The sequence below is a fragment of the Monopterus albus genome, unplaced genomic scaffold (assembly GCF_001952655.1).
Source record: "Monopterus albus unplaced genomic scaffold, M_albus_1.0 scaffold351.1, whole genome shotgun sequence".
Lineage (NCBI taxonomy): Eukaryota > Metazoa > Chordata > Actinopteri > Synbranchiformes > Synbranchidae > Monopterus > Monopterus albus.
In genome coordinates, this window is record NW_018128231.1 from 352,582 (window position 1) to 364,059 (window position 11,478).

General features: G+C 44.4%; 1 protein-coding gene across 1 annotated transcript in view; it reads left to right on the forward strand.

Moving 5' to 3' along the window:
* Positions 1-11,478, forward strand: part of LOC109974862 (potassium voltage-gated channel subfamily D member 2-like) — an 81,606-nt gene extending 70,128 nt beyond the window's left edge. Inside the window, exons 3-6 of the mRNA XM_020625294.1 lie at positions 2,602-2,764; positions 5,725-5,823; positions 7,494-7,729; positions 10,520-11,478. Coding sequence (XP_020480950.1) covers positions 2,602-2,764; positions 5,725-5,823; positions 7,494-7,729; positions 10,520-10,697 — 676 coding nt within the window. The 3' untranslated portion in view covers positions 10,698-11,478. The remainder of the gene's footprint in view (positions 1-2,601; positions 2,765-5,724; positions 5,824-7,493; positions 7,730-10,519) is intronic.

The following is an 11,478-nucleotide window of genomic DNA, read 5'->3' on the forward strand; positions in this document are numbered from 1 at the left end:
ATGTCGTGGCTAGAGTGTGATGCCGACTAAATTAATTCAGACAAACCATCCCAATTTAAAGGATCATTTAATATTACAATTATTCTGAATAGAGTAGTATTTAAACAGATAATCATGTAGTTTGGGAAACAGAGAACAGGGACTCTCCTCCTGCAATGTGATAGATAAAGCATTAAATAAGAAGATTGTCAAAAGCGTCAGTCCAATCAGTTGTTGTTGGTCACGAGTCAGTCTTTGTCAACCCACATTCAGTTGTCAGTCTCCCCGGCCCTTTGGGGCCAGGTCTACGGTACACCCTTCACGGTAGCATGGTCATCCTCTCTTCTTCTCCCCCTTCTTCTGCTCTAACCCAGCTTTTTATCTGCTCGCACTCACACAGCCCTCCATGGCCTGAGCCATGAAGACGTGGTCCCATGCCAGCTACCCACACACACCTTCTTCCGAGCATTGTCTAAGCTGTCCAGTACATGAACTTTTAGGTCGCATTGACCTAGCACACATTTCCTTTTTCTAAACCTGAACAGAGCACACAAACAGTTCACATAAGGCTGCAGCTACAGTATATCCATTCCCTTGGGATGTTGATCCATAGGTTAAACAAGGGGGACACAGCCCAAGATATTCTTGCCTGCGCAAGAAACAGATCAAGCTTCCGTACACACTTAGCTCATCCTTACATCCTTACACAACTATTACATATAATATCTAAATATGAACTACATACTGTTCTATTACATATTACCTCTGGAACCTTGTTTATTTTCAACCACTACACTCACCTGTTCATCCTGGTCTCTTCAACCATCTCCACTCTATCCTGGACTGTATAAGTACTTGGACTATATTATGTTACCTAGTGTTACTTTGTGTTTTCCCATTAAACCTCCTTTTTTGTACTAGCACCTGGGTCAGCCATCTTGAGTCCAACCTTAGTTCTCCCTCATCCTCCTGGTGAGGGGGACAAATCATAACATGCAGTCACATGACACAGTGGCACACACACCTGGACTCGGAGTGTATGTGTGTGAGTGAGTGTGTGACTGTGGCACACATGCTGAAACAAGGTCACTGCCTCTGATTGGCTGTGTGAAGGCTTGTGGGAGGAGACCAGATGATCTGGTCTACACAGTGAAGAACACTTCCTGCAGCTGTCTGGGAATACTTCCACCTGATTTTACACACTTGATTTTAACACTTAACAACTTCTCCTGTAAACGTCACTGAATCGTGGCTGAAGGCTGTGCATAAATGACTTTATCTCCATGAAAATACAGGCCAGTGCATACATATTTTTCAAACCAATTAAAACCATTTACTGATTAATTTACACTTTTATCTCATCTGTTGCGTGAGATTAGGTTTTTTTGTGTTGCTGTAATAGTAAATGTGATTTGCTGGTGAAAGAAAAATAGCTTAAAATGACCTGTAATGTGCACATGGTGCAGTGTGTTGCTGTGCCAGGCTCAAACCGAAAGCTGCATCTGGGGACAGGAACCTGGTTCTCAACTTGCACCATTACTGGAACCCGTCACTACATCTATGAATAAATGGTGTTTGTACTTGACAGGAACTGCAACCAGAATAATCTAGAGTCAGGTTGTAACAACACAGGGACAAACATTTGTTGAAAAGCAAGTAAACAACCAGCTGTGTTCTGCAGCTTCTCCAACAGGTTCTTGTTGGACCTGATGAAGACAGACATGCTCAGAAATGAACTTGGATTAAACACCTGAATGCTGAGCATGCTGGGAATTCTGGGAACACAGGGGCGAGCGGACAGAGTATCTGCCTGTCCAATAACAGTGAATGAAATGTGTTTGCACAGAGAAGACAAGTATGCCGGAGAGGAGAAGCAGTCAGCAGTCAAGCTCATTGTCTGCAGAGGCTTCCTAAATGTGTTTGAACCCCAGGAATGTGTTTTGGTGAGCAGAAAACAAGTGGGGAAGGAGAACAGCAGCAGCAGCAGATCTCTGGCTCCTCCATGTGGCTGCCAACTGAACTGCAGCTTTGTTCAGAGAAACACCCACAGGAGGAAAAATGCCACCTCAGCTCCTTTTTCTAATGATTGTGCATTTAGTTTACACATCAAGTGTCTGTCAGCAACAGCAACAGCATTCATAAATAAATATGTCTGTGTGCAGTTCATCTTCAGAAGTGGTTGTAGATTTGGGTGGATGTTTTGAGTGTACACCTCATCAGGAAAACAGATCAAACTTCTGTTCTTTGTGTAGTCAGACTCTAATGTGTTAAGTCTCCATAGTTTCACAGATTAAAATATCAGATGCTGTCATTAAAAGTGATTGTTTTCCTCCCTAAATATAAACAAAACTGAAAAGCTGATGTCCTTTATATGCAGGTTCTCTGAGTCATGTGACTTGTAGTTTTTATACATTTTTCAAATTTTTATTGTATTCAGTCAACACCATGCTAAAGATGTGTTTAATGCATTTGGGTTTGTTTGTTTCTGGTGGTTTTGATGAGACAGAAACCTTTCAGTTTGCCACAGGCTGTCCTGTGCTGCCTGTGTGTTCTCAGCTTTAGATGCTGTATACCTGACATCACACCTCACCTCTTGCTTTGCTCTCCTCCCTCCTGTCTCAGATATGGCGACATGGTACCGAGGACCATCATGGGGAAGATCTTTGGCTCAATCTGCTCTCTGAGTGGCGTGCTGGTCATTGCCCTGCCTGTCCCCGTCATCGTCTCCAACTTCAGCCGCATCTACCACCAGAGCCAGAGAGCTGAGAAGAGACGTGCACAGAAGGTGACGACTGTGGTCCGACCCCTGAACCTCCTGCACACTCACCACTGATGTCTGTGTTCATATCTGACTTTCATATCACCAGCTATGAGCTGGGAGGGAAGTCAGGGGCAAAATAACAAACTTTCTTAAATGTGTGCGCATGAAGTGTGTTTACAGCTTTTTCCTGTTGTAGAGACAGTGGAAGACAGTGTCATGACAGGAATCGGGCTGTGTGTTCAGGGTGTCTGGGTTGACCTGACAGCATGAGGTCCTCTGCATGCTGTCAGCTGACAGGCTGTAAGTGCACAGGGAGCCTGTTAAACCTCTGTCTGTGTGAAATATTAATAGGGTCAGTGTGTTTACTGCAGCAGATCTCACTACAAACATTTTCCTGAAGCAGTAAAGAGAAGCGAGGCAGCAACTTAGTCTTAATGTAAACATCGTAGCTCCTGCATAAGCCACCTGAGACAAGACAGGACCACAGAGAGAGGAGGACACTGGCTTTACCTCCTCCCAGCATTCACACGAGTTCTCTGCTTGTGTTGGCTGAGGCTTTTGTTGTTGTTTTGTTTTGAGGTCCCCAAGCCCTGAGACACTGATTTCAGTCTTGTGCACAAATGATTGTCTTGTTAGTACATGTCTCACATTTCTTTATAATGCAGACGGGTTTTGTTTGCACGTGATAACTTTGTTCACACAAGATATTATGCGCTTTGCACAGGTTACTGTTACCATCTTGTTCACAAAAATCATTATCTTATGCATAAAAATCATCTTGTTCACATACGTCATTATGTTGTTTGCTACAAACATTTCTGTCATTGTTGCTGTCATCCTGTTTGCACAGCTTATGATCTTTGCAGAGGAGTTTAACAATGAAAATGTTCAGGACTTCAGGGGTATGATTTGTCCAGTAACTGATCCCAAATCAGCCCCAGTAACAAAGTTGTCTCGGAAGCATCATTACAAGCAGAGGGCTTCTTCTGAAAGGACAAAAGTCTTTGAAGAAAACAACTCTTTCTCACAACATAACCTCTTCAGTGGCCACAGAGATGTAGTTCTTTCATCAGGCTCTGAGTGTCTCAGGTCACCTCAGGTTCCCTTTCTGCTGCTACACTCAGCTTGTCACTGCACAAACACAGAGAAACCAGCTTAATGTGCATTTGTGTGTGTCCACAAACAGAAAACCAGGCTTGCTAGAATCCGTGTGGTGAAGAACGGAGGGGCTAATGCTTATTTACGGTACAAACGCAGCCAGCTGCTGATTGACCCCGATGAGGTAAATGCGCAAATGCAGTCGTCGCCGTCATCGGCTGGTGCTGGTGTTAACTTTTTGATTTCGCCTTCATGTTTCGTTTGTCCTTGTTGAGCCGTGAGCTAACTTGCTGCAGGCTGCTGCATGTGGGGTGGGTTATCCTCATTCAGGGAGGATTTCCTTCATCACGCCTTCATGTTGCTCTCTCTGCTGTTCTACAGTGTCTGTCTGGTTCAACAGGAATGTTTTTACACTGGACCCAACTGATCACAAAACTACTGGAGCTGATATTTGACTTCTACTGTACGAGTCAAACAAAACAAAGAAACCGTCATTTTCATATTTTATCACAAATGCTTGACATTAATTGAACTAGGTGCTGAAAGGCTCATGGACCCCAGTGACAGGTGGGATCTAAAACACTGTTGCACGTTGCTGATTCAACAGGAAACTTGTTACTGTTGAATCCTCTATCTCTTCCCAGCGCCACTCTTGTTCTGTGGCTGCACTGCTGACACACTTTCTTCCTTTTGTTTGCACATGTATAACAGAACTAATTTATCCATTACTTCATCCCACTAACCCACATGTGCATGACCTGGTCCTCAGGTTCTGAGGGTCTCCACCCACCAACAGGGAAACAACAGCTTCGTCCACAACCACCCTCCACCTTCACCTTGGCTAGACTCATGTGTTTTGATTAGCCGTCCCATGTGGCTCAGCTGCCGACTGACTGGCCTGCACTGCTCATAGCGACACATTTCTTGGAATTCATCAGTGAGCTTGACTTGAGTAGCATGTTAACCAACCAGCCCCACAGCATGCAGGGCAGCAGAGTCAGCGTGACACAGAGGTGATGGTGGGGTGCGCCGGCACTTGACAAACTGACCTTGTTAGGAACCGGAAATTTTGAGAAAAAGCTTGTTTGAGGTGTCACCCAGAGTCAGATGAGTGTAGATAGCTCAGTGACATATTTAGACTTAGTGCTAAGCCAGGCTAACAGAAAGAGCATAGAGTCCCCAGAAGTAAGATGCATTGCCACCTCTAGAGTTCCTACAAACAGGAGAAAGATTACTGATGATTCTTGTCTCTGGAGTTTGTGAGGTTCAAGACTTCCTTTATGGTTCAGGTGGTCCTCAGGATCGAGGTCCATGACTTACTTTAAGGACCTTGGGAATGAGGTGTGTGCCTTCTTTTAGGGTCCTCTGTTGGGAGGTGTGTCTCTTTGTGTAGTGTCCCAGGCAGAACAACAACACCTGGTTGACCAAAGCACTTCTAGAGCCTAGAGTTCTCAGGAGTAAAGTCTTGGCCCCAGCGGTGAGCTTTCTGACTCAGAGTCCCCAGTAAAGAGGCTCAGTGAGCTTGGTGAGCTCCCTGGTGTTTAGAAGAGACGTTAGAAGGCAGTTAACAAGCATACTTAGTAGTAGTATCCCAGCTCTGTCCATTCACCTGTGTCACATTCAGTCGGAACCCCTGAACAACATTAGTGTGGTAGCTTGAGTTTGAACTACTGAGCAGTATGTCACTTTCTGACAAACTCTCTACAATGAGAGGATTGTGGGTAAAAACTAGGCAGATGTGAATGTTCTTATAGCTAAGGTGGTGAGAACGTTGGCCCCGTCCAGCTGTGTCATGATGTTTTGGCCCCTCTTTGTACTGAGGGGCAAGAGAATGGCCAATAGTGGGCTCACTCGGTGGTCATGTGATTTCTGTTTGTGCCCTGAAGGTGTCCAAGAAGGCAGGGCAAGCACTGTTGTGTAGGAAGACAGGCCCCACCTTTGAGGTGCTGCATCATCACCTCCTGCACTGCCTGGAGAAGACCACGGTGAGCACACACACGCACAGACGTCCTGCGGTATAAGACATCCAGAGATAGGTAACACATTACAGAACCACTAGCTGTAAATTCAGAGCTACTTGAACATTACTGAATGACACTGAACTACAAACAGCAGGCTGAGCTCAGATGCTAATGACTGACATCTGTTTGAAGAGGGGTGACTTCTTTGTTGTTATCCTGTTTTATTAGACCTCCTTTCTGCTGTCATTTAAAAGAAATCTGTTTTTTACACCCTATTTTTTTATTTACTGGGAGGTTTAAGAAAGGGCTTTGGAGGATTTTTGTTTGCTCTTTGTCACGTTTGATTAGATCTCTTTCTTTTTTTAAATTTCAACATGAAATAACACATTTACAGGACAAAGGACAACATAGAAGATGAGGCAACAGACATTAACAAAAGAGATAAATGGATGATTAAATTTAGTTTGTGTGTCAAAGTGTGTAGTGTCAGTGTATCCAACTCTATGCAGACTGATAATCAGTACTTATTAAAGAGAAATAAAATTCATGGGGAGGTAAATGTAAGGGGGGGTGGGGTGTGTTAAATAAATAAAGGACCAGGAGTGTGCTGGTGATGCCTCCGCCCCGAACCACCAGCACCAGGCGAGGCCACCACCTGGAGGGCCCAGCAGGGTGAGGTCGTTCAGGGCAGCAGGACAGCAGCGCCTTGTGTTATGGTCACATTAAACCTTCCCTTTGTTTTACTGTTCATCACAGTTTATGTTAATAGTTGATTGTTGGGACAAACCTTTGTAGTGTGCTGAAGAGAAATGACCAGTTAACTTTGTCGGATGCTTTTTCTGCATCTAATGATACAATTATGGTGTCGGTTTGTTTTTGTTGTTTAAGATTGATTAGGTTAAATAGTTTACGGCTGTTATCCAAAGTGTGTTTTATGGGTTTCCAGCAGGAGTTTCAGGCCAGCCGTATTCATATGTGTCGGTACTGTAGAGGTGGTTTTAATTTCTGTGGTAACTCTGAGAAATAGCGGTGATAAAATCTGCCAGAAATGTTTATAAAATTCAGCAGGGAATCCGTCAGGTCCAGGTGATTTATTATTTGACATGGATTTCAGTGCTTTATGGAGTTCATCCAAAATGATGGGGGCATCTAGGGTATCGTTTGTTCTCTGGATAGTGTTGGTAATTTTATATTGTTTAAGAAAATATCTATTTCAGATAGATTTGGTTGGTGATCAGAAGAGTATAATTTGCTATAAAAGGCTTGAAATACAGTTTCACCTGTAGAATCAAGTATGGATGTGATGATCGCCTTTTCTTTTTTATGTTGTAGTTGATTTATCAAGTATTTACCTATTTTCTTACTATATTGAAACTGTTCCTATTTGAGTTGTTGGATTAGGAATTGTGTTTTTTGTATGTAATACTTCCGAGTTGAGTTTTGAGGTGGTTCAGTTCTTTCTGTTGACATGAAACCAGATGGTCACCCACCTGATATTTTTATTTCTCATTTCTATTTTCACTTAATTTGAGTATTTCTGTGTATTTGTGAGAATTTTTCTTTCTGCTCATATTTGATCCACGTTTCCACAGGTTTCTCCACTAGAAGTCATCAAAGCCACACAGTTTTGATTCTTAAAGAAAAATGTATATTAATGAAATGCCAGCCTGTAACATCCCAACTGTGTTCCTCAGAACCACGAGTTTGTGGATGAGAAGACATATGAGGCGAGCTGCAGGGAGATGACTCTGGTCAAGCAGGTGTCTCGCTCTTCCTCCACCTCCTCCTCACCTCGCAGCCTCACCTCCTGCTGCACCCGCAAGAAGAGGAAGACCTTCAACGTCTCAAACTCCAACATGTCTGTGGGTCTGCAGGGCGGCATCCAGGAGCTCAGCACCATCCAGATAAGGGAGAGGCCGATCGCCAACAGGTGGGGGATCGTGTGCACCCAGGGTTCTTCCACAAGTCTGAGCAGGACTCTGACTCTGGCTCAGTTTCATGGCTTTGTCATCATTTCTTTATAGTGAGGTCGTATTTTATCAGCTTCACTGGAGGAGCTCCATGTGAAGGCTGTAGAGGTCTTTGAAGAGTTTTCCAGGTCAGTACAGAGGTCAAATCTTACCAGGGATGAGTTTGGAAGTGTCTTTGAGAAGGTTCCAAAGATGTTTGAGGAGGTTTTAGAGTTCCTTAAGAGGAGATATTAGAGGCAGCTGAGAAGGTTATAATGATCCTTAAGTGGGTCCCTGGGTCCTCCAGAAGGTTCCAGGTGTGTCCAAGGAGATACCAAAAGTCCTTGAGGAGTTTCCAGGATTTCTGGCATAATTATGTGGGAAGGCAGTATCAAGCATCAGTCCTGTTGCTTAAACCGCTGACCTGATTTATGACTGAAGTGAACACAAACAATTTAACACCCGACACCAGTAGGAAATTTTCAGGGCATGATATAAAGCAAAATATAACAGCTACGCTCAGTAGTTGCATATGACTGTAATCTGTGATGAGGCTGGAAAAGCTATGTTTCTATAGAAGAACTGACATAATGGGACATTTCATCTACATGCACTGAATGAAAACAGACGCACACACAGGCATGCTGAATGTAAACACAGAGACCATGTGACAGTGTCTTCCCATGGAGAGTCAGGGAGTAGGAATCCAGAATATGTCCAGCTGTGGGAGGTCTGGGAATGCCCGCCTAAACAGGGACAGCCGGGAAGCGGCTCCTCTGTCTGGTAGCCTCCTCCTCTTTCTGTCTGACTTGTCAGTAACCATCAGTGCTGATGCTGCTCTGCACCCTGCAGCTTCACTCTCACAACATTTTAACAGTCACTGACTCAATGGCTGTGCATAGATAATGGCTACACATGAAAAGGAACAGTCCATAAAGCTGTTCACCAGTGACTCACTGGCCAACAGCCACTGAAAACAGGGACATGGATTTACTACAAAGTCTAGAATCTAATAACAGGAGGTTTGCATCTGTCATGCTGCTTTTCTACATCTCTCACACTGCTGCACTGCCACCTGTCGGCTCAATGGCACCAGTTTGTGCAGGACTTCTACATGTAAATGTGGTGGTAACTGCACAGTGTTCAAGAGTAACTTTATAGAATAAAACTGGAGTTACACTTGGCTAAGCCATAGCTGTTAGGATCGCTCGACACAATTGTGAGCGAGCAGTAAAGAACAGACCCAGGCGGTTGGCTTCGGTGCAATAGGTGGATTTATTTACAATAGTGAAACAGGGGTGCAACAATATATACAACAAACAAGCGTGAATGACTGAAATGAATATCACCGGGTGATGACCAGCATTAGTGAAGGGGTTATTGTCCGTGGAGTGATGAGGTTGGGCTGCAAGGGAAGGCGACACTCCTGAGCTGGTCAAGGTGGTGATCCGGTAGACTGAGGAGTAACAGAGAGTGGATTGAATGATGAGACTGTGCATCGACCTGTGGAAGAGGTTGGTGGAGCTGAGGAAGCCAAGGTCCAGAGGAGAGGTCCAGGTAAAACAACAGGAGACGCTAGAACTAACATATGTGAAAACAGGAGAAAAAATAGTATAATACGTAATGCAAAGAAGGCTAACGACATAGAAAGAACCAGCAAGGGAGTGAAGGTAAAGCTGGGTATAAATAGGGAGTGACAAAGGAGGCGCAGCTGAAGAGTGTCAGAAAATCAGGACAGGTGTGTTAATCAAGAGAGTCAGTGAGAAGGAGCAGACTAGAGCGAGAAAGAGAGAAGAGAGGAAGGTGCAGCCGGGCAAACCTGACAATAGCTCTTGTGTACCTCCTCCTATTCATTAACAATTAGCAAGTTACTTTTTAAATTAACTGGTTAGTAGTTTTGTCTACAAAACAGTGAAAATGCCTGTGTATCCCAGAATGGTGATATCTTTAAACATATTTTCTCCAACCAGCAGTCCAAAACCCAAAGATACTCACGTCACACTCATATACAGCAAAGAAATAAATCAAATCCACACATTTGAGAGGCAGAACCAGTTGATTAAAACTGCTGCAGAGGATCATTTCAGCTCTAGTTGAGAGTAAAGGCAACAAGAAGGATGTCATCCTCTGCTTTACACTAACTGCTCTAAAAGTGGACCAGTCGATGTCAGCACTGCTGACATAGTTTCCTGTTCAGAAAGAAAACCAACAGCATCCTACCACGATCGCTGATGTCAGTGACAGGATGTAACATCCATATTAAGGATAGCACATCTGTCCAGGGTTGTGGCAGAGGGATCAGTATCAGAAATCTGGCCCTGAACTATAAATCAAATTCTGTGATTCACGCATCAGTAGGGAATTTCACATGGATGCCCATCTTTCATTTGCTGTAACATCTTTCTGAGACAAGACTTGGTTTAAACAAGCATTGTGGTGTTATCCTGTGCTGATGTGTGTGGTGTGATGGCCAACATGAGGTTTGAACTGGGGCCTCTCTGAGTGACTGTGTGTCACTGATGCTTCAGGGAAATCTAACTACACCACACATGGCAAAGAGTAACAGTGATGACATTCACCTCGACTCTGACATGGTAAGAATCACGTTCAAGACCCTCGGGTTCAGTTTTCTGAGCCTGGTTTGGTTTGGGTCCTGCAGTTTCTGAGGGATTGACATCTTTTTACGGTACACTGTCAAAGATACAATTGCACTGACTCTTAGACAAGTTTTTTCATGGGTCTAAACATTCCTGTGTCATCTCTCTCTGCAGTCGGTCCAGTCTGAATGCCAGATTCGAGGAGACTGTTCCTCTAAACTGTGACCAGCCCTACATCACTGCCGCCATCATCAGCATGCCCACGCCGCCTGGCACCACGCCAGAAGGCGACAACTCAGCCAGCTCCACTGACTACTCCCAGGCCAACATCGTCCGGGTCTCAGCGCTCTAGACACAACCACCACAGGCCACTCAGCAGGAGGATGCCGCGGCTTCAGGGTTCGACAGCCCAGTTCATGTGTCCATGCTGGAAGTGACAGGTTGGCTCACAGCTCTTCACTTGCGAGCACATTGAAACTTACCTACCCCCAGCGTGGGCTGCAAATTTTCTGCATTTTCTGTCAAACTTAAGAGTGAAACTGTAGCACTGTGGCTGATGTCCATCTCTCTCCGAGACAGCGAAATCATGACCAACACGGTGCTGACGAGGTCTGCAAAACTGGTATAGATTTCTTAACTCTGAATGCGTTGTAAAGAAGAGGTCTGTGACGCAGTAGGTGCTGCACTGTGCACCGTCTCACCAGACTCACAGGAGGAAACACAGACCAGTTTGAGCTCTACTAAGCCTAGCTTAACACAAAGAGTGGGAGCAGGGCAAACTGCTGGGGCGCTACATCTGACTGTCTCTTTCTGCCTGTGTGAAATAAGATAAATACAACATGTACAAAATAAAGTGCACGTAAAATTAGACAAAATAGACTACATCTCATACAGTAGAGTCAGTAAATATATTTACAACAGAGAAAATTAAAGAGAACCCAAGTCCCTGCCATCAGTCAGTATTTTAGGGATGACAGCCTCAGTCTGTCTGTGCGTGAGCGAAGCGCCCTGTAGCGCCAGCCTGATGTGGGTTTTTTTAAACCTTTTGAGGCTTTGAAAGAAACCATAGCTGACCTGAGGCTAACTTCATGAATATAATATGTAACTATAAAACTGGGGCTTGTCTTCATATT